Raw genomic sequence first — 24,298 nt, 5'->3', positions numbered from 1 at the left:
TCTCTGTGATGATGTTGACGGCCTCTGATTTGGTCTCTTCTTTTGACTTATTAGACTCCTGTCTTCTATGGTGTGCCTTCTTCTTTCAGCGGACCTTTGTGAATTGTCCTAGCTTCTCACAGCAGATAAAGCCTCAATACCTTGTATAGCTCATGGAGCTAGATAGTACGTAATAGGTTATAACACGAAGTTTTAGAATTATGTGTCTATGTTCATGAGAACTCAAACGGTTGTGGAATGGTCGGGTCAGGTGTATTCTAAAAGAGCGGCCATCTCAGCCAAAAAGATTCAACCTCGATTTATGAAGACATTAAACCTTAGTGAGGAGGATATTATGTCACGTCCCAAGCTAGCCCCAGTTAGCTTGTAGTAACCTAGGTTATGTCTTAACCCATACCTAGCATGTTTAAGCTAAGGCTATTAGTCTCGAGGCTAAGAACCGATTGATCTAACCCTGCAAGAGTGGGGCTTTGGAATGTATCCAAGATCCGCACTAATCTAGGATACGAGCACTAGGCACTACTAGCACAAGCACACTTTCAGGAATGACTGCAAAGATTGGATTTAATAAGCTGCTATTAATGTACGATGCAACTGAAGGAAGTAACTTCCTATGGAATTTCGCTGGATCTATCCATATGTGTTAAGACTTGAGTCTATTATGTAGACATCATTCTCTGCATCGACTGTCAGGCTGCTGGAGTGCATTGTTGCTAGATAATGCACGGATAACAGCCATACCTCAATACAGATCAGCCAATCATTGCAAGCTTGTAGTAATGCTTGCCTACAATGCATATTCAAAGTCTGCCCGCCCAGCACCTACACCAGGTTTTTTCAAACAAATGCCTCATAATGCATTGCCTCATACATTAACACGATAGAAATTCCAAATCTTAGTTATTCACCAGGAGTAGGCCGAGGAAAAACACCTGTATCGGTACATTGACAGGCTCCTAAAACCTTATTTAATGCTTCCAGCATTTCTTCATGCTCAAGGGTCCTACTAATGCAATCTCTTTCTTCTTTTGCTAGCTCTGCCTGCTTCCTAAACGTGTTCTGTTCATATCGCCAACATCTAAGGAGAGCATCCCTTTTCTTTGCAATATTGTGCATATTCTGTTACAGGCATAAAGGAAAGGAAGAACAATTAATAGTTCATCGATTCCATAAATCCTCACTGCTTCCTATCCTTTGACAATATTTGCTAAGTGTGAATATCCATATATATTTGCATGTATTCAGTGAAAAATGTATAGCAGAAAGGATTTGCACATTGACGATTACACATAATTCGTTTCCTCTCTCCAAAAAACGAACTTTTCATTTCTTCTAGAACAAGGCAACGTCGACATCCGCCTGGAAAGGCTAGTTGCACCCCCTTCACAAGAGCAATTTAAAATCGAAAGATTCTTAACCTGCCGCCTTTTCTTGAGCGAAGACCTTCCAAGCTGTAATTGAATCTTCCGTTGAATCTGTTCCTCAAGTTCCTCCATCTCTGCTGCAATGTCTCTCTCAATCCTAATTTCCCATATTTTTTTGTCCAAAGCCTTTTCAGCCCTGCTGTGAAACTTCATGGGTCACATGACGAGAAGGTATACATTGACATAAGAAACAACCTGGATTGCTTTTCCCTGTTGAAAATTTTCGTCAAAACTTAGTAATCCAAGGCCCCATTTATCCAATTATGAAGACTTACTCCTCCTTTTTGAAGTCTTTTTCCAAACCCTTAAACTGTTCACGCACTTCATTGATGTCCTTCAGCCACAGCAATTTTTCCTTGCGTAGCTGTCTTTCAATCTCATCAAGCTGAGCCCGGAGCTTTTTGTTTCCAGCTGCACCAATTGCACTATATCTCTGAAGATCCTCCTGGAATTTGATATCCATTTCCCTGAGCTGCTTAATTCATTCAAACAAGGATACGTAAGAGAGCAACAGACGGGAAAAGACCCTGCACTTTTGTATAAGTTTCAATTGGAAACGAAACCCGGGATAGTAGGTACTGTGACTCCACCTTGGCCATGACTTGCTAGAACAATGTGCAAGCCCCGTCACTCTCTATTCTCAACGGTTTAAGACACGACATATTTGCTTCCCACAAGAGAAAAGCCCCACCTTCTTAGACTTTTGGAATGGCCATTTGTATGCGAATGCGCAGTAGTCTCTGCCGTCTGCAAAACTTTTGGCCCATTTTCGCATCACACAATCCACTCGATCTGTCTCTCTGATCTCTTTTAAGGTCGCCCACGTTCCGAGTGGATGATGTTTGTCGTAATCAACAGCCGATTCTGATGTACTGGGTTCATCCTCTACATCGACATCGTCGTGTTCTTCATCATCCGCATCATTCCCATCCGAATGCCCAAAATCGTTCCCGCGTTCGCTTGTAAGTCCACGATCGCGTGCTTTCTCTGGACTCCGCATATTTTCAACCCGCAACTTTACCCAATCGTCACACTTAGGTGATTTCTCCAGAATGTCGGTAAGTCTTTTCCCATCCACGAGACCCACTTCTGAGGCAGGAAAAACCATAACGTCTCGATCGTGCCCATTACCTCTCCTATAAACCGCTAAAACCTCCTCTATCTCCAAGTCTTTTAAATTCTCAGGGACCTCCACGCCCTGGAGACCCCTCCAACGTCGCAGTGACCCGTCAAATGTCAAACCCCCATTTTCGACAAGAAGAACGGGAGGCCATGCCACTGGATCTGTTGGCTGAGGATTGAACCTTTCCACTTTGAAAGCTTCTGTCAATGCCCTATGATACGCCTGGTGTTGGACGGGGAAGCTTTTCCAATACTTCTGCGCGTGGATGAGAAGCGGTTCCCAACCTCGAAATTGGACAAGTTCACAGCAAACAGCACAAGCGATGCGAAACTCGTTATTCTTTTCCAAATCTGGGTGCGCCTGGTACAATTGAACGAGCTGTGTGACGACGGGGAGCAAGGTACGATAGCTACGCTCTGCGACGTCGGAATCGGAACCGAAGGAGTAGAGGGGGGAGAGGTCAGCATTGAGGGTATGATCGGGTTTAGATGAGAAGATGGAGGAGATGGTGCAATGTCGTTCTCGCGACATGCTAGTAGTAGTGCAAAGGCGAGAGGATGCAAAGCTTGGGAGAAAACCGTAAAGGCATGTGTTACTTACATTAAGACTCGATTCATTTTCATGCAAGGGGTGCCAACACTTGAATCTATTCTCTCTCTCTCTCCACATTTTGAATTTCGCGGGAACCAACCCTTTCTACTTACGATCACTCCCCGAGAGCCACCCCTTCGCTCCCGGCGTCGAGGTTGCCTCCGCGCAAATGCATCATCGCTACCAAACCCACAGCCTGTCCAGTCGACTTCACCCTGTATTCCCCCCCCATTCATGTAGCATGCATGCATGGCCACAACAAGCAGAACCTATGGTGGCGGACGGATGATTGTGAGGATTTAGAGTGCCCCCATGTGTCGGTTGCTCTACTGCCATGTAGGTCGACTTCTTTGTGGGAGGGTACCCCCCCCGAACCTCCTCGGTGCAGGGCACACCATGCAGCCAGAATGCGAAGCACAAGTGTGTATGGGACCACCCCTTAGCTGCCATGCCAACCTACAATGAGGGTCTCAGTCTATGATGCCAACTCGAGCCTCATTGGCCTTGACAGATTAGATGGAGACGCCGATACTTTAGATGTTAGCATGGATTAGCCCAGAGATGCACATTCCTTGGTAAGCCCTCAACACGAGGCACATTTAGCACAGTAAGCCCTCAGTACGAGGCATACTTGTGGCAGTAAGTCCTCAATACGAGGCAGTCTCATTTACATCAACTCAGTCTGACGCTAGTGATGCATAACCATCACATTCATGCATGGATCCGACTCCATCTACTATCACATCAGATGTAGATGCTCAATAGGAGTTCACCAATGATCATGCAATTATTCAATAGGTCAGTCCTTAGTACGAGGCACTCACATCTTCTATCGCATGCAGAGATTTACGCCATAGCGCATTCAGCTCTTCGGGTGATTTTATAACATCCATTACTGATGCTTTCACCTCTAACATAGAGCATACCTTGGTTTCCTTCCCTTCAGTAATACAAATCAGCAAATCAGTCTTCAGGACATTCCAGCATCGACTCAGTCATGCAGCATTACACTACGATTGGATCTAGTTATCACCACCACCTCTTTTGATCAGCAGGTCATTCCTCAGCACGAGGATACCTATGCATCAGTGCGGTCTTGTCCCAGCGCAGTAGAAATCATCAGGTCCAGCCATAGCGCAACCTAGGGAGATTCAGTGTTTTAGCATGCACTTATGGCTGTAGTATACAATCCTTACATGATGCAGATTAGTGGTTGGATCCAGGACTACAGATTAGTCCCTTTATCGGCATTCGGCACCTCATATGCCTCAGGGACATCTTATGCACTTTCAGTTGTATTTCAAGCTTCTAGGCCTTTACACTGTTAGCTCCTTCTCAACGAGCCTAGGATAGCTGCTACAACCCATGCTGATGAATGTTAAGCCATGCACATAGTAGACAACCTCTAGCTCATGATAATTGAGCATACGGGTTGGACAGGTTCCTATATCTTGTCATTTTTATGGGCCTCTTCATTAGCAGAGTAGCATATCACACATGCACCTTTGTCCCTTGATTTCGCAGGAACTAACCCTTTCTCCTTACAATCACTCTCTAGTGGAAGGAGAACTTGTATGCCTTTTATACCACCTATCCAAGTAGGATATGGTGCGGCTTGGGACATTGGGAATATGGGCCACGAGTTTTCTAGTGGCTTGTTTGGTCATCCATTTTCCCTAGTTGGCCATATGGCTGGTAGGCTTGTGATATTCTAGGGTCAAATGCATGGCTAGATGAAGGTTCCCCTTTTAAAAAATGCGATTCATCTCATTACTTATCAGTATGGTGCGGGTTGGTTCTCCATGCATGCCTTCTAAAAAGATAACTGGTTGGGTTGGAGCTTGCAGCTCTACTGGTTGTCTGTTTTTCCTTGCAAATGGGTTCACCAGGTCGGCTTATTCAGTTAGCCTGAAATTTCCCATTATACTAGAAATTATTCCTCGTAATATGGTGGAAGGGTTAGGGGATTGTGCATGAACCGCAAGTTGGATATTTTTCCCTTGGATGTTCCATGCACAGAGTATGAGATTAAGACTATGTTCCCAAATTGAATTGATGTAAAACCGGGTAGGTAGTTAGACATAATGTTGTTTGAAGCCTATCTTTAGGTTCAGGCTCTGTTGCAGCACTCTACCAAACCCCAAATGCATGTATATGGCTAATAGTATGTAAACAGCCAAGACAAGTACTAGAAGTAAAAATATTACATTGAATTAGTAGCTACTAACTCTTAGGCATTGAATCAACATGTTGAACTAGGGTCTATCTCAGTGTTGCACTAATTTAGTGTTGCACTAAATGAGGGTCTATCTCATTGTTACACTACATTAGGCACTAATTTAGCGTGGCATCTAGTTGGTAGGTTATGATATCACAGGTGGTTTGTTCTAAGTTTTGATGTGGTGGATTTATTAATTACACCAATCTTAATAATTTTTAAAAGCACTTAGTTACTAGATCTATCTTAGTTTCCACAATGGAAAATTTAACCCTTCTTGATATTTGTTGAGTGCAATTTTAGGGTTAGGTATGAATGTTCTAGTTAGATTTAGTCAATTGAGAGTCAAATATTCACCCTGATTCTTGTTGAGTATTTTAGTGTCCTAAAGTAGGTGCTACATTTGGGGCTAACTTTGTGTGGCATCGAATCGTGTGTTAACCCCACGTGGCATTGAACCGGGTCCAATTTAGTGATGATTTTTCCTCAAGTTATGATTTAAGTGTAGAATTTTCAGGGCTTAGGGGATGCTACCATACCTACTCTACCTAAGAAAGCAAAGAAACAACAAAAAACAACATATTTAAAACAAGCACATTGGGGAGTATTTTAAAATGGTGACTGTCTTGTCACTTTAAACTACTTCAAAAGTCACAGACAACATCACTTTTTAGTGTTTTTTATTGCTTTTAATAGCAAAAATACCTGAGCAATCATGTCAGCCTATCTTTTCCTATGATTTGACAACTAACACACTTCAAAACCACTCCAAATCACTCCAAATCACTCCCAAACACTCTCAAACACATCTTTTAATTCTTCTCTCTCTCTCTCTCTCTCTCTCTCTCTCTCTCTCTCTCTCTCTCTCTCACACACACACACACACACATGCATGCTTACACACGTGTGCGCACACACACACATGCACATGCATGCACACACACACACACACACGCATGCACACATGCATACACATGCATGCGCGTGCATGCACACGCACACACACAATCCTCTATACACCAAAACCAATAGCCTTTCATTGAGCTACCAAGCATTGGGCAATGGGTAGATGATGATAGAAGAGAATGCACACAAAAGTGTACGTTGAACTCCTTGGCAATGGAAACCAATATATGTGGTCTCGAGCAGTCACTCACGCATCATGGGGATCTTAGAATAATGACACTAGAGTGGTCCAATCCTAGCTATTATTGGTGAGAACCAATGCATGCATGAACCATCCACAAATGTCAACTTTGTGGTTCCCAGGTGGTTGTAATTGTGCCTCCACAAGGGAATAAAGGGATGGGAAGAGGGTAATGAAGGGAATAAAAGAAGGGGAGGGAATGGGAATGAGAGAAGGGGAGGGAATGGGAATGAGACGGGATGAAGGGAGAGAAAGTGGCAATCCCAAAATGGCAATAGAAGGAAGCAAGACACAACCCATGAAAGAGAAGAGAGCCTGTATTCCATAAACTTACATGCAACAATCGAAGACCAAATTCAATATAGGTCTTCCCTTTTATACATGTCACATTTGAAGGGAGGGCCAAGCTTGTGCTCTCTTTCTACTGTTCTACAATTCTATTTCTATTTTTACAAATTTCTTGGGACCATGTGGCTCCAAAGCAAAATCCTATGCTTGTAAATACGTTAAAAGATATCAAAATGTGGCGGTGTTAACTAATGCCCTTAACATATAGAGGGGCAATGTGCTTCATGAGCTCTCTTCTCACCCCTTGATTCCAAATCACCAACATGCAACTTCAAGCAAGATCAAAGTGTGCCCATGGAGAGGAGGTTGTAGGGAGCATGCGGACAAACTGGTATATGATGGGAGTTCCCTCATGTACAAGTGCGTTTGAGGGTCCATGTGGAACTAAAAGGAATTACCCCCTAGATGGCATTGGAATTTATTATCGGACTCTATCATACCTAGGGCTACCTACTTAGTTGTGGAGTAACTCCATTTTTGCTAGATAGCATCCTAGTCCACTGGCTAGTGCCATCTTTCTTTGTTTACTTAAGTGGCTATTTAATAGCTATTTCTCCTTTGTACTTCATTTACTTTGGATACTTAGATATACATTCCTAAGGGGATTTTCATTAGTGGTGATAAAGGATATATATTCTCCCACATTCAACACTTTTTTCCTTTTTATTTCTAGTAAAGAATTATGAACCTATGACTAGTGGCCCACCCATGATGCGGTGCCTTGGGGTTCCTTTGCATGCCCCATGCCACTCTCGAGGTTGCCTCTACCCTTCCCATGCCTCGGAGTCTGGACAATTTCTACTATATGTGCTCCCCTACCTCATAACCTGCGTTGCCTTTGAATGCACCGTGCCAACACGTCGTCACAGTATCGCCACACGACACATGCCACCTTGCCACCATGTCATCATAGCACCATTGTTGGAATCTAATTATATTGCAAGATCAATTTAAAGAACCCAAAGCACGCACATGTGAGAACACATAAAACAAGAAGAGAGAGCCTGAGATTGGCGACACATCTTATGACCAAAAGATTACCTCTATTGACTTGAAATGACGACTCTGGTCTTCTTGCTCACTCCTACTCTTTCCTACTAGATTTGTTGAAGGTTACAAAGGCTAAAACAACACATGAGACTCCTACAAACCTCTAAGATCAACTGCTTGACACAAAAACTACATGAAGAGCACCTCCTACAAACCTCTAAGAGAAACTGCTTGACACAAAAACTACATGAAGAGAAGAGCTAAGCTTAAATGACTCTCATGAGCAAGAGTTTCTTGGACAAAGAGAGAGAAATTGCCATTTATGCATGTAGATGTAGATGCCTAGAAACTACCTTGACCCTGCATGTTTTGAGAAGTGAGATTGATGCCAATTGGACCACTATCAACCCACCACATGATAACATGCAATTGCCGCATTGATTGGCTTGAGGCTCCCCTAAGAGCCATTGTAAATATCCATGGGTTTTACCACCTCTTGAACCACAATCCACAATCCCACGTGAATTGTCACAAAAAATAACAAGGTGATAGATACGGAAGATCACATTTCCAGCCTCCCCCCTTGATCTAAAGGTGGTGATCAAAGTGAAATAGTCGTTGAAGAAAAGCATTCGAACAATGTAGAGAACACCCAAATAGAAACAACGTGTGCCCACATAGGCTGAGCAAAATAAAAAGAAGAGTAGATATGAATAAATGGCCATCCACATAGGACAAGGCTAGGAAAATCAAGTCACCCAAAGGGGGCACGACCAAAAAATAAAATTTGATATTCAAGGTGCTCAACATATTCTACACTCACACCTCTGCAACTGCCAATAGTTCTGAGTATTGCTTGCAAAGAGCGAAAATCCGAAATACCAAAATTTTGAAAGGCCCAGATAGATTGATGAAGATAAACTTCTGCAACTATCGAATGTTTTCAACTTCAAAGGCCTAGTAGCTACTCTTCCAAAATAGCTCACCAAGTTGCCATCACAAAATTGACATAATCAAGATCGCTCTGAACTTAAGTTTGAAGAAGAAAATACCCTACAATTGTCAAAACTGTGGTTGATTCTGAAGAGCGATGAAACTTGCAAACAATTCTCCGCATAGATGCTAATCAGATAAATGTAATCATTTTTACCTCGAGCAATTTTTACTTTTTGCCAGAAGCAATGGTTTTCAAAATTTCATGAATGGAATTCTAGGGCCCGTACTAAAGATTGACACCAGCTAACAATTGCCACGCAATTGTTGAGGTAGAATCAAGGATACATAAAATGAACTAGCCACATAGCTTTGAGCCCATCAAGAATAGACTGAAAAGTGTTGGCTCTAAGAAAAATCTTCTCAATGTATGCTTGCATAGTAGCACTCACACATAGAACCAATGATTCTGACTCAGGACCCCAATGAAGTCTCTTCTCAAATCCCACAAGACCTCAGAGCCTTGATGACTGCTTCGATACTCCTCTGATACCAATTGTTGGAATCTTATTATATTGCAAGATTGATTTAGAGAGCCCAAAACACACACATGTGATAAAACATAAAACAAGAAGAAAGAGTGACACATCTTATGACCAAAAGAGTACCTCTATTGACCCAAAATGACATGACTCTAGTCTTCCTAATCACTCCTACCAGATTTGTTGTAGGTTACAACAATTACAACAACACATGAGACTCCTATGAACCTCTAAGAGTGGCTGCTTAACACAAAAACTACATGAAGAGAAGCAATAAGCTTAAATGGCTCTCATGAGCAAGAGTTGCTCAAACATAGAGAGAAAAATTGCCATTTCTACATGTAGATGTAGATGCTTAGAAACTACCTTGACCCTACATGTTTTGAGAAGCCATTGACCGCTATCAAACTACCACATCAAACTACCAATAGGACCGCTATTAAACTACCACATGATAACATGCAATCGCCATGTTGAATCGCTTGAGGTTGCCCCTAGAGCCATTGTAAATATCCACATGTTTACCTTCCCTTGAACCATAATCCACAATCCCACATGAATTGTCATATGAAAAGACAAGGTGACAGATACCTCCGAAGATCACATTTCCAACAATCGCCCCATCACCACATCATTACAATGTTACCCCTACTACCATATATCAAATCCTGCCATCGCCGAGCATACTGTCTTGCCACCATGTCATCATAGCACCATCCCCATTGCCATGTCATCAATCCCACCTATCTTGTATTGATCGTGCCAATGGCATCAGCCCCCACACCTCCTTTTTTCTGCCTTTGCCTTCTCATACACTATGTGTCGCCATGACTGGGGCACTAGGTGTTGGTCGTGCTTCCCCAGCCTCCACCTAGTAGCCTCCTGCTTGCCTACTCATTGTGCATTGATCCACTTGCACTATTGGTGCATGCCCCTCATCTGTCGCCTTGGGCACCAAGCCGTGACCGTGCCATGAGATTTCCACCACATACCACAACCCATGACCTGCATGAGCATACCCACTTTGCCGCCTCTGCTCCAAGCCCCTTACCATGTGCCCGAACCATGTAACTCCATGTCACGATTGCCTCGATTGCCTCACCGTCCAATGCCCCTCCGTACCTCTGCACTGAAAGTCATAGGCCCTCAATGTCACTGCCTAGGGCCACCGCCTCCATTTGCATCTACCACCCATTCAAGGACCAAACATCACCACTGGCCCACATAGCCCGGTGCACATCCAAGCACATGCCCTCCTCAATCACCTCCCCCTGCCATTCTTGCCCCTTAGCTTCTTGCCTCTGACCATGCCACATCAACCATAATCCTAATCTAACCAACTAACCCTAACGACCTAACTAGACTAACCATAGGTTAAAAAAGAGTTACACTAACATTGGGTGAATTAAACATAACCATAGGTAGGTCAAACTACTCGAGTGAAATAAGCTAGCTAATGGAAAACTAACTCAAGGTTATAAAATTAACAAAGGCTAGACTATCTTAGTTAGGTTTAGTTTTCTCTTGGCTTTATTCATACCTAAGCTAAAAAGAAAAGACAAATATTCACATTAATTTTAATGGAACATAGCTCGATCAATTGGCACCCAAAGTGAACCTCATTTGAACTCGAATTTCACACACAAAAATACCATGCTATACTTTATTTTTTCAGGAAATTACACATCATTTTGGCATCCCAAGCACTCAATTACTATGCACTCCCATGTGGGCTATTTCTTGCACTAATTTGCTTATAACTTTCACTCATGACCTTCGATTGACAATATGTTTGCACTGGAACATTCCCAATCTCAAGAGGGACAATCCTAGACACATTCCCTAACAAGCTAGTCCCCAAAATGCTAACACATCTCTAACCCCCACAAAATTCACAATTCAACTTTTGAACCTAAGGAGGGTATGCTCAATCGACCACTTAGCAATTGTGCTTGCAACTACAATTCGACCGACATCTCGGACATCCCTGTCTTTTCCTCCCTTTTTCCCCCCTCTTTCCCTCATATGCTCATGCATAAGCATAAGCATATGCTCTCTCTCTTTTTCTCTTATGCATATGTTTTTCCTTCTCTTATGCTTATGCTCTTTTCCCCTCTTCCTTTTCCCCTTTTTCAATCTCTTTTCCCCTCTTCCTTCTCTTCTTTTCCCCTCCCAAGTTTTCCTCTCTTTTTCTCTTCTTTTCATAATGATATGCCTATATTGCTTATAGTTATGCTTATACATGAGCATATGCCTATGTTTATGCTTATGCATGAGCATATGCTCATATGCTCATGCATAAGCATAAGCATATGCTTTCTCTCTTTTTCTCTTATGCATATGTTTTTCCTTCTCTTATGCTTATGCTCTTTTCTCCTCTTCCTTCTCTTGTTTTTCCCTCTTCCTTCTCTTCTTTTCCCCTCTCTTTTTTCCTCTCTTTTTCTCTTCTATTCATAAGCCTATGCCTATGCCTATGCTTATGCTTATGCTTATGCTCTTTTCCCCTCTTCCTTTTCCAACAAATCCCCCCTCTTCCTTCTCTTCTTTTTCCCTCTTCCTTCTCTTCTTTTCCCCTCTCTTTTTTCCTCTCAAGCATATGCCTATGCCTATGCTTATGCTTATGCATCAACATATGCTTATGCTTATGCCTATGCATGAGCATATGCTCATATGCTCATACATAAGCATAAGCATATGCTTTCTCTCTTTTTCTCTTATGCATATGCTTTCTCTCTCTTTTCCCCTCTTTCTTCTCTTCTTTTCCCCTCTCTTTTTTCCTCTCTTTTTCTCTTCTTTTCATAAGCATATGCCTATGCCTATGCTTATGCTTATGCATGAGCATATGCTTATGCTTAGCATATGCTCATTTTCCCCTCTTTCATGTCCTCACCCATGGGTGTACCCCAACCCGGTTCCCCACATCATAGGGATTATAGACATAGCTTCTCTGCTAGCTCATGTCAAAGAGAAGATTGTGCAATAGAGTGAAGTACAACGTGGGGGTGTGTGCGCTTGGGTGGGGTCCAAGCCAAAGGGTAGTGGAGCAGGGGCAACTGAGGAATGCACAACACAACCTACGGGATCTCTGTAGGTTGTGGAGAGACCACCAGGAGTGGTGGAGCCTCAAATATGATTGTGTAAAGAACATAATGGATTGTGTGGAGGCATTCGTGAATTGAGAGTACATAATCACTGAAGAGCATGTCAGACCACATATTAGAAGAAGTGGAGGATGAGGTCCCTAGTGACCTGCCTAACAGCACAGAGGAGGAAAGTATGTCGGAGAGTAACACAGAGTAGTAGGCATCCACCATTTTGGCATTTTTGGAGAATGTCTCTTTTGGAGACAAATTTTGCTTAAGCATACTTTTGGAGACATATATTTTTTATATACATACTTTTGGAGACATACTTGCAGGCGATATTTTTTATATATGAAAATCTTCTTGGATTCCACTTGTCTTTCATAAATATTTTTCATTTCAAAACTGGCTTTTCATAATTGTCTTAAGTAAATAATTTCCCTTTCATATTTATCCTTTATGTGTTGATGCTATTTCATAATTTTCACAAGTGATTAATTGCCTTTTCATAATTTCATGAGTTTGAATTTCATAATTGTCTTAAGTAATTAATTGTCTTTTCGCTTCTTAGCCGCTCTTGTTTTTGCATAATGACCCCCCACCCCCCCGAGTACACATGAAGCCATCGTGAATGACTGGGAGAATGATTGACGCAAGAGCTTTGATTGATGACTTATGATAGTGATAGAAAATATTTTTACAAGCTACAGGTGATAGCTTCGCAAAATTGCACCGAGACAAAGCATGGATTCAAAGAATGGAAAAATGTTATTTTGCAAGAAAAAATGTGTATGAATTACGATTGTTGAGCAATGCAAGAAAATGTTGTTATAGGCTCTTGCAACGACAACTTACAAGGCAAAGTGTAGCTTCAATCGACTGAGATCTTGGTGTAGCAGGATCTTATGTTCTCATAATCGCCATCTTAGGTTTGCACGATCAGTACAACTATGACGATCAATAGAGTTGTAAAAACAAGCGAAGTTTTTCAAAGGCTAATAGTCTAACAGAAGGCAATGTTAATTTGCAAGAAAATGTTGTTACAAGCTATACACTACAGCTTTGGAAATTGCAACAACTTACAAGACAAATCGTGGATTCATTCAATAGAGATCTTGCTGGCACCTGTCTTTACAATTTCCTTGCAACTCCATGAATCATATGTCTGCACACTCATCATCTTATGCCACATTTGCACGATCTGTACAACTATGGAAAGCATCTCACCGGGTGAGCAAACTGGGCTACAAGGATAAATCCTACTATGAAAGGAGAAGACAATGAAGGGATCTGTCACCCAATGAAGGAAAGGACTTGAAGTTCTGTTGGGGCACAATGCTTGAAGAGGCAACACACTAGAAGGCTGGAGCACTCGACACGCCCAACCTACAAGACTGCAAGGAGGGAAATTGAGTTTGAGTCCTAAGGCTAGGAGGAAGAGATAATGTTATGAAGATAATACTATTATTTGATTGTCCATTGGACCCTCAACCCTTCTTTTGATAATCTCTAGATTTAGTCACTCTTCTTGCCATTATGGGCCAAATTGATAATCCCTCTTCTTCTGACGGCTAAGTTTTTTTACACTCCTTCTCTCCCAAAGGCTTCAAATTTGAGGAACTCGTGGGCACCTACTGTGTTGAAGCAGTTTAGAGCAAGGCCCCATGGACCCGCAAACAGCGCCAAACAAACGTCCAATTTTCTGGCTGCACGGAAGGCGGTTCATGACCTTGGATTCGCAGGCCAGGCCCCATGTGAGCCAGCAGATTTCGCTCCACCTGCCTACAGATCACGCTATTGGCAACTGGTTGCAAGAGCTCTAGAACCACACAGAAAACCATCTCCACAACTTCTCTCACAGCCTCCAGACGCGTTCAACAGCTCCTGCCTGGACTTCAATAGTCTCCACAACTTCTCCCACCTTCTCTGTGTTCAGCTGCTCCTGCCTGCATTCAGCTGCTCTACAAGAAAACCACAGCAACTTCTCCCACCTTCCCTACGTTCAGCTGCTCCTGCCTGCGTTCGGCTTCTCGAAAACCATAGCTACTTCTCCCACCTTCCCTGCATTCAGCTACTCAGCCTGCACGAAAACCGTCTCCACAAATGGACCCTGAATTGATGCCATCTCTCGCTGCCACTGCCATGGCAATCGGCCTTTACATTCACCAGTGGTTGTAGATGATGCAATCCATATATGCAGAGTACACACAGCATACAGCGGCCAGTATGGAGGGTGACTCAGAATATGATAGCACAGACAACAAAGATGACTCTGAGGAGGAGGCTGAACTCCAAATGCAAGCTGTTCAAGTCCATCCCGTGAGCTATGAGGGGCGAACTCCAAATGCGATGCTGGAGGCAAGTTGTTCAAGTCCATCCCAAACAGATTGACTTGCGCCATCGCGTAAGCTATGAGGGGGTTGCGGCTGGAGCAGTACGCGTAGGAGTGAGCAGCGATAGGAAATAGCGCAGGCGGAGGTTTGGAGAGGAACTCTCCATGCAACGCGAAATGGAGGGAACTTTGTGGTGACCGACTGCAGCCAACGACCTTGCATGGCTGGCGTTCCAAAAATGGAATGGAAATCACGTAGGAGGAGTTTCCATCTACCAAGGGGTGCCATCGAGCACCCCCTACATTGTGCTGGAATATCCGGTCAGCAGGTTCCGCAATCCTCGGGGCGGGCTCACAGGTCGTTGCATGGGGCCTCGTCACCAACGAAAAATTCTGCTGTACAGTGGAGTTCGCGGGTCCATGGGGCCTTGCTCTTAGAGGGCTTTCACACAAACCGCCTGTTTGGCAAATATGCCACCATGCCTCGCGAAGTCCGGCGTAGGTGTCCACGAAGGGCCACGATTCAATTAGGGTATGTGTTGCCGGCTACCGGGGTCCATTGCCTCTTGTAAGATGCAAACGAATCCAATTGGCTCTAGATGGCCAAGCCCGTGAATTTCCGGGTGGAGAGGGAAATTTCCCGTGTCCAACGGGGCTTCAAAATGCTACTTTTGAGCATCGTGATCGCAGGCATAAAGGCAGCGAAAATGCTACCTTATGCCCACGCAGGAAAATGCATGGTGATTGTCTTTGCTATTTTGATTGCAATCGTTCGATCAAGCTGTCAAGAAGAACGAAAAATCACAGCAAGCATTTGAAAGCCTACAGCAAGAGTCATACAGCTTGCCTTCCAACGATGGCTCTACGCAACCTTCATTGGGTTGGACTGCCTCTGTGTTCTTGCCAAAACGCTGTCATTCGATCCTGCAGATGTCATGTTGACGATCTTCAAATGCGGAGCATGCATCCTGGCACCTGCAAGTCGGCTAGAATCTATGATGTGGCAGAAGACGCCCAAGTAGTACAGCACGCTGATGGAGAGGAAACCGTACGACTACGGGAATCGAGGGCCGTACAGGAATAAGCACGCTCTTTGGGGACATTTAACGCGTTGCTTTTGTTGGCCGGCGCTCTCACGGACAAACGTACGTACGCACCTCGTACTTGTCGCAAACCGACAGCCCTCTCTTGATCAACAGACTACGTAACCTTCAAATCCTTGAATCCAATGGGCCGTCCAATGATCAATCGCCCTACGCGCATGCATGCATTGGATTTATCGATCCACACACTTCTGTTCTTCTTCTGTGGCTATTGTAATCTCGCGTACATTCCTGGTATTGCCTGCTTCCTTCATCTTCTTTCCCCCTGTTTACTACTTCCGGCGCTACGTTTCCTATAGTTCTCAGCAAACTGCATTCGGGTTTTTACTACTATCTAGCCTCTGCTGCTCAGCAACATATTTATATAGATATATTTTGTCTGATCATCAGAAACCCGAATCATCCTCAACTCAATTGATGTTCGCACCACATCTCGTTTTCCATTTGCTGCTCCTGCTATCCTGACCACCGATATTGTGTATCAGCTGGCTGCTCATATCGTTCGTGATAAATTCATGGGTTGAAGCTCAATTGATGTTCGCACCACATCTCCTGTCTTAGTTGCTGTCACCTTCTCGATCTTTCGTTATAAAATCATGGGTTGAAGCCTCCATTCCCTTCCTCTCATCACATTTCTTTCGCACACCTTATAATTATGTACGTGAGTTCTTCTCGTCTCTAACTGGAACAAGCACGCGATCGAGATACAGCCCCAGCTTTTCAGGGAAGGGACTTGTTTATTCATTCAAAACATGCCTAAGCCACCCACATGCCGCAAATGACAATGCTTTCTGCGTCATCCCTTTAAAGCATCTTCTCCCCGCTGCATTTTGCGTCTCCTTTCTTCACCATTCGTAAACAGAACTACTTCTCGGTCACTTTCAAGCTCTAGTTGAGCGTCAGAAGCCATGAAACTACAAATCGTTCTTCTTCGAGGCATCCTTGACGACATAAAGGGCCGAGCAGTGTTCTACAAACGAGACTGGATGAATGGTTTCACTGCCGGCTTCAGGTATTGTTCGACTACAATGAATAAACCAGATTCCAATTCCTGAATCGTTTTGCAAAGCTGCGGGTTGTGTATTCAAAAATTATTTTGCTGGACCTTGCCTAGCTACCAAAGTAATGGCTCTTTGTTTTGACAGAATACTGGTGCCAACCACGTATATTTTCTTTGCATCCGCTCTTCCTGTCATCGTTTTCGGAGAACAGCTTCACAGGGATACCGGTCAGAATCCTACATATACAAAATCTCCAGACGAAGCCTGACAGTTTGCATTTCCTATTTGGCATGATATACCATTCCAGTTGTATATCCACCTGATGAACTTGTTTTGGATTGACATCTTAATCTCCGTTTTTCCTGTAGATGGTACCCTATCTGCCCTCGAGACACTTACATCTACAGCAATATGCGGTGCTATACATTCAATCTTAGGAGGCCAACCATTAATAATACTGGGAGTTTCTGAGCCAACTGTCTACGTTTACACGTATCTGTACAGATTTGCCAAAACAAAACAGAGTTTGGGACAACGCCTTTTCGTAGCCTGGGCAGGATGGTATGAGTTTTTCTTTCCGGATGACTTCCAGAACATATATCGCTGTACAATTTTCACAATAATCAATGATGATCGAAGTAATTCTCATCAGCAAGCGTAGGGGTGTCTCAATTTGACTGTAGACATTCTTGAAAGTTGAACCGTACAACAACAGTCCATACTCTAGGGAATCACGCCTGACAAGCTGGTAGCATTAGTACGCTAGTGGACGAAAGGCAGAAAATTATGTGCAAGGCGAGCACTTTGTCAGAAACGAAAATGTGCAGTTCTTCCACGGCACAACTCCTTAAAACATGCAGCTCACATAGCATTCACGTGCTCGTGCAGGGTTTGTGTCTGGACGAGCATTATTTTGATACTTTTCTCCGTTTTGGGAGCTAGCTCAATCACAAAAAGGTTTACAAGGATTGCTGGGGAGTTGTTCGAAACGTTAATCGCGTTGTTGTTCATACAACAGGCTATAAAGGTTCGCGTCTCTTATGTTCTGAACGAAACCTGGCTTACCGAAATTTCGCTTGGGTTACACAACGTTTGCTGTAACTTCTCAGATGCTTTATGTTCTCCACAAAATCGGCTTGCTTACAAGTTGCACGTTTTAAACAAATTTGCCAGGGTATTCTGGGAGAGTTTCGAATCCCCAAAGGCCAGGACCCGACGGAAGTACAGTATGAGTTTCCATGGCGCTGCGTCAACGGGTTGTTTGGACTGTTGCTTTGTTTGGGACTCCTAATAACAGCGTTGAAGAGCAGAAGCGCGAGGTCCTGGAGATATGGCTCGGGTAAGTTCCATATTCAATTTGACAACGCGAAATGGAATGCAACAACATGCAACGACAATTTGTGATTTTCGTTTCTGCGGGGCTGCTATCGTGACACACCCACGTTAATTTTCTACGTCTTTCACTGCAGGTTGGCTAAGGTCGTTCGCTGCCGATTATGGCGTCCCTATGATGGTGCTGCTCTGGACTGGCGTTTCATACTCTGCAGGAGACAGCACCCCCGAGGAGGTTCCAAGGCGCTTATTTAGTCCCAGCCCTTGGGAGCCTGCTACCACGGCGCGCTGGGCAGTCATTAAGGTTGTCTTACACTCCTGTAAAACCATGTTGAATGGCAACCGAGACTTGCTTCCAAGTTCAAAGACACCGTCTGTTGGATGTTCTTGCTAGTTGATATCGATCGCAGAATTCCGCAGAATTGTGCGTTGCATGAAGAAAAGAGCTTACTCCTTCGCTCGTTTCTTTTCAGGACATGGGCGATGTTCCTTACACTTACATCCTCATGGCCATCGCTCCTGCCGTCATGCTCGCCGGGCTTTACATTTTCGATCATAGTGTTGCCGCCCAGATGGCTGAGCAGGAAACATACAACTTGCAAGCTCCATCAGCCCATCACTATGACATGCTTCTCCTGGGATTCATGGTGCTCCGCCAACCCTGGTCGCTACCCTTTTGTCCCAGTGTCTTGACGCCCTAAAGCATTGCATTTTGGAAAAATCGGACATCGGTACTGGTTTTCAGATTTCTTTCATGAATTTCTCGAGCCGATCCAAACCATTTTTACATGGATGCAGGTTCTCATGTGCGGTCTTGTTGGACTCCCTCCGTGCAGTGGATTAATTCCTCAGTCTCCAATGCACACAAAGAGCCTCGCCAAATTGAATAAGCATGTTAGTAAACGTTTCTTCTCATCCTGTGCAGCTCTCTCACCTGTCTGATGGTTTTTTGCACCTTCATTCAACCGAGCTTCCTAATATGCAGATCGTGCGGAAAAGGCTTGTCGAAACAGCCAAGAAAGGCATAGAAGAGCGTGTTACATTAGAGGAGCTTTATGGAAGTATGCAGGAAGTGTACAGGGAAATGAGAACCCCGTCTCCTCAGACATCCATTGATCTGGTGACCTATCTCTCCACGGGACCACAACACCATCGAGTTCATATCATTTGTCAACAGCGTTCAATCGTAGAGCTCATTTCAATTGTTCCGGCTGTCTTCTCAGGATCTCAAAGAGCTAAATGCGTTACGAAGTTTCAAGGCAAGCGCTGTTCATTGTCTGATGGATTCCCCTGCTCCAGTGGACGTCCGCCTTTTCGATCCAGAGAAGCACGTTGATGCCCTCCTTCCTGTAACGGTCAATGAACAAAGGCTAACGAATTTAGCGCAAGCTCTACTAGTAGGTGGCTGCGTGGGCGCAATGCCATTCATTACGAGAATTCCCGCATCGGTATTGTGGGGCTATTTCCTTTACATGGGCATTGACGCGTTATCAGGGAACCAGTTCTGGGAGAGGTTGCTGCTCGTCTTGACTTCACCCGGCCGAAGATACAAGTAAACACTTGACGGTGCCCCTTGAACATTGAACTCATGAGTTTTTCATGCCATTCTATGGAGATACAGAATTCACATTTTGATTCCATCTTGCAGGGTTCTTGAAGAATTTCATGCTTCATTTGTTGAAACAGTTCCCTTTCGAACGATCACTGCTTTCACGATATTTCAGCTCGTATACTTGCTTATTTGTTTCGGCATCACTTGGATACCTGTAGCCGGCGTGCTTTTCCCCATGATGTTCGTCCTGTTGATCCTCATGCGCCAATACATCCTGCCGAGATTCTTTGAGTCACGTCATCTTTGGGAGCTTGATGCGGCCAAATATGAGGAGGCCCCTGCAATCCCTCATCAAAGAGCTGTAACGGTGAGGAGTTCTTTCACTTCGTATGACAAAGCTTTACTGTGAAACGGTGCAGAACCAACATTATCGATGATTTCGCAAACAAATATCAACAGCAGGCTTTGACACTAAACTCGCGTACTGTAACATATAGTTTTGTAATCACCTGCTGCGTAATTTACAGTTAATTTGCTTGATATTCGTAATGCTGGTGCAGGAAGCTGAGGTACATGGACTTGGAAGAGCTGAGAGCATCCGGAAATCTGTAAGTGATGCAGAAATACTGGATGAGATTACAACGAGAGGCCGAGGAGAATTAAAAGTTTGCCTGGTAAGAGCACTCCGCGAAAAGAAGCAATTACAACTCACAGAAAATCAAGCATAATTCATGTGTAGAATAGTGTTTGGCCAAATGACTATGCTAAAACAGTATTGTATGTAAGCAGGCTCGGATGGAACATTGGGCAGGAGCAGCAGAAGGTAATCGTACGTCGATGAGACAGAGAAGCAAGAAGGGAAGTGGGGTACAGGCACTCTCGAAGGCTTGTGACGAGGAGATCATTGAAACTCACATGCAAGTGCCCCGAACAGCAGCTATTACTAGAGCTGCTGGAGATGGCAGACAAACTCAAGCAGCCACCAGCAGCTCAAAGGCAGCTGCTGCTGGCGATGGCAGACAAACTCCAACAGCTAGCCGCAGCTCAAGCGCAGCTGCTAATGTTGCTGGCGATGGCAGCAAAGCTCCAGCAGCTAGCTGTACCAGCTCAAACTCAGCTGCTGGTGATGGCAGACAAAGTCCAGCAGCTAGCTGTACCAGCTCAAACTCAGCTGCTGGCGATGGAAGCAAAACTGCAGCAGCTACCACCAGCTCAAACACACCTTTGATGATGCCCAAATCGCCCAACTTGGAGGCCTTCATCTTCTCCACTTCCCCTTGAGCCAATGCTTCTTTCTTCTCAATCATATAAACTATAACAATATAGTTTTACATCGATACCCCATGCTCAATCATCAAAGCCTCTAAAGAGTCCTTCTGCTCAATCATCCTAGCGTCTGAATCTTGGGGAGTTCACTGCTCATGAGTTCAACACAAAGATAGCTCATGACTTCAACACAAAGAGTTTTGGTTTTTAATGGAGCTATAGAAAATATTCAAACATAAGGGTACATAAAACCCTTTTTGGCCTGCCTAAAGGTAGCCATAGTAATGAAACTCGTCTTAGAAGTGAAATTAAGAATTTTCATTTTCAAAAATTCTTTCTCCTAAACTTTTTCCAAATTTAGACATATTCCAAACCAACTACATGCAACTAGAGTCTAACTTGGAGATAATACCCTCTCTCTCTCTCTCTCTCTCTCTCACCTCTCCAAGTTTGTTGTGTAGAGAGGTGAACCTTTTAGATGCAAACTTGTCCCTTTTCCTTCATTTGTATCCAAAGTAATTACAAATTTATGACCCCCTCAACTTGTGACTGATTTTTAAAGGTCTTTTACACTGAATTTGAACATTTGGGGGAAAATAGTCAAATATCATAGAGCTACTCATGCTCTCGATTTTAAACCAAAAAATTTTGCAATCGGAGTTATAGCGCAAAAGTTATAGCTATTTTACTATTCTCTTCATATTCCATGCAATTAAGTTCTATTACTTGTATATATATTTTTTAAAATTTAATTTAGGAAAATATTATGAATATTCCAAGTCAAAATAATACTCTCAACCAAGTTTGGTAATTTTGGTGACCATTTTTGGCAAATGTAGGAGGAATTTGACCACAGCGCAGAAGGCAAAGTTGGTCAGGACATCATGGGGTGTCGAAAAATGCACAAACCCACCACGGCATGAATTTGGCATTTTGGACACCCTCCAAATGGTCAAATTCGTGCCGTGGTGAGTTTGTGCATTTTTGGACACCCCATGATGTCCTGACCAACTTTGCCTTCTGCGCCGCGGTCAAATTCGTCCTACATTTGCCAAAAATGGACGTCAAAATGGTTGAAGTTATCAAACTCCTTCATCTACCCCTTCAAAATCTATATTTCTTCATAGAATATCATGAAGTGCATCAATCCTTTACAAGGTGATATAGTAGCCAACCTAAAAATTAAAATAAAAGATACATGGACATAGCCAACTTCCATGACTAAGAAAACGTAGAAAATGAAATTTTTAGATTCCTCTTCAAAATATATATTTTCTCATGTAATGCATGAAATTATTTCAAGGTGATTTAGTGATATGAAATCAAATATTTCATTGACATAGCCAACCTAAAAGGTGGCTCCAAAGGAAAGATAAACAAAGAAAATGAAAATTTACAAGGTGATGTAGTGGAAGATCAAAGTCTTCTTGATTAAAAAATTACATTGACATAGTCAACCTACAAGGTTCCTCCAAAGCGCAAGAAATTATATAGAAAATATATTGCCTAAGGGTCTTACCAGAGCTGTGCTACAAGGCACATAAGTTGTCATATTGACCAACCATCGCTAAGTTACTTTGTAAATATTTTCTTTTCCATATTTATCTGTGTTGAAGTTGATGCATCTATAAAGACACATGGATTTCAATTAGATAGATGAAGGAATTTGACAATTTGGGCCATTCCAATGTCCATTTTTGGCAAATGTTGAAGGAATTTGACCGCGGCACTGAAGACAAAGTTGGTCGGGACATCATGGGGTGTCCAAAAATGCAAAAACCCACCATGGTGTGAATTTGTTGATTTGGAGGGTGTCCAAATGGCCAAATTTGTGCCATGGTGTCGGGACATCATGGGGTGTCCAAAAATGCCAAAACCCACCATGGTGTGAATTTGTCCATTTGGAGGGTGTCCAAATGGCCAAATTTGTGCCATGGTGGGTTTTGGCATTTTTGGACACCCCATGATGTCCCGACCAACTTTGCCTTCTCTGCGGTTGTCAAATTCCTCCTACATTTGTCAAAAATTGACATTGAAATGGCCAAAGTTGTCAAATTTCTTCATCTACCCCTTAAAAATCTATATTTCTTCATAGAAAATCATGAAATGCATCAATCCTTTACAAGGTAATGTAGGAAAATCTCAAATTTTGGTTTTTAAACACTCCATCTAATCAATGTGGTGCCATGGTCAAATCCCTTCTACATATGTATTGGAATGGCCAAACTTGGCAAACAACATTTTATTGACTTGTAAGTTACATCAAAATGTGATATAACTTTTGTGTGTAAGTTGATATAAAAAAAGATGCAATATTAAAAACAAAAGATACTTAAATAGACATAACAAAAGATTCAGCATTTGGCGATAGATACATTAAAAAATTTTGCTTTGGAATATTATTAGAAATAGGTGTTTGTATTTCAAATTGTATTACAAAGACACTTCATAGCCTGTTTCTCTTCTTCTTCATCTCTAATACACCAATAATAGGGTCTTTGGATCCTTGACTAAGTCCTTAGAAAGACCACTATGCTATTTGGAATCTCACATTCAACTCGTAAGTTCTTATAATCTCATGTACAACACATTGGAATGGATCACGTAGGTTGCCTTGGGTCAATATTGTGAATTCTCCATGCCTTCTTGTTCCAAATGGAGAGATTCTCCATTCCTGCTTGCTACTGCACACATGAAGAAACATCATTTTAGAAATTTAAATTTAAATAGATGTAATGCATCATGTGAATTCTTCTTCTTCAATAAACTTTTGAGCTTCAAGACTTACATTAGCAGCATCACAAGCTCCAGGCATCTCCTTTGCATCACCATTCCCTTCAAGTCCTACATCACCTCCAAAACAACTTGCTCATGCATGACTTTGTGTCTTTTGATATGAAGAGTCCATATCATCCATGGCCACCATTCTCATATCATCCTCCATGAAGTTCCTAAAAGAACAACTAAGGGAACCTTAGCAAAAGCAATGCACCACTGTGGATAATCCAAAGTAAGAAATTACATTGAAATACTATGAAATTGAGATGAAATTAACATTTTAACTCATATTCTCTTCTTTAGAGCACCTACTGATGTTCAAGATGCTTCTTTTCTTGAAAAAAAAATCATGGATCACATATTGATCCTGCAACTGTGGTCACATGGTAACATGGGAGATCTCCTCAAATGGTGCCATCTAGTCGCAGAGTTTACAGAGACTACTGTGATAGGCTATGATCGAAGGTAGGTGATGTTTGAGGAGGGATGAGAAGGACCATGAATTATTACGAGGGAGGAGAAGCAAGCGAAGGAC

At 43.0% G+C, this 24,298-nt stretch overlaps 2 protein-coding genes across 2 annotated transcripts; one reads left to right on the top strand and one right to left on the bottom strand.

Moving 5' to 3' along the window:
• Positions 1-1,278: 1,278 nt before the first annotated feature.
• Positions 1,279-3,119, bottom strand: LOC147887659 (uncharacterized). Its single transcript, XM_087393827.1, has 3 exons — positions 2,116-3,119; positions 1,700-1,896; positions 1,279-1,560 (listed from the first exon to the last, which is right to left on the bottom strand). Exons 1-3 carry the CDS (start codon positions 3,076-3,078, stop codon positions 1,284-1,286), a joined length of 1,437 nt encoding a protein of 478 aa, XP_087249953.1. The 5' UTR covers positions 3,079-3,119; the 3' UTR covers positions 1,279-1,283.
• A 13,623-nt stretch (positions 3,120-16,742) lies between these two features.
• Positions 16,743-21,000, top strand: LOC147887658 (putative boron transporter 2). The gene is made up of 13 exons (XM_087393080.1): positions 16,743-16,846; positions 16,980-17,062; positions 17,204-17,396; positions 17,724-17,862; positions 18,009-18,174; positions 18,305-18,471; positions 18,641-18,814; positions 18,966-19,061; positions 19,153-19,287; positions 19,391-19,719; positions 19,816-20,086; positions 20,280-20,393; positions 20,509-21,000. Exons 1-13 carry the CDS (start codon positions 16,743-16,745, stop codon positions 20,998-21,000), a joined length of 2,463 nt encoding a protein of 820 aa, XP_087249206.1.
• Positions 21,001-24,298: the final 3,298 nt, after the last annotated feature.

The sequence above is a fragment of the Dipteris shenzhenensis genome, chromosome 22 (genome assembly GCF_047967505.1).
Source record: "Dipteris shenzhenensis isolate YYH24624 ecotype China chromosome 22, Dip_SZ_1.0, whole genome shotgun sequence".
NCBI classification, from domain to species: domain Eukaryota; kingdom Viridiplantae; phylum Streptophyta; class Polypodiopsida; order Gleicheniales; family Dipteridaceae; genus Dipteris; species Dipteris shenzhenensis.
The sequence above is the reverse complement of the archived record's forward strand: the minus strand, read 5'-3'. Positions and strand labels throughout refer to the sequence as shown.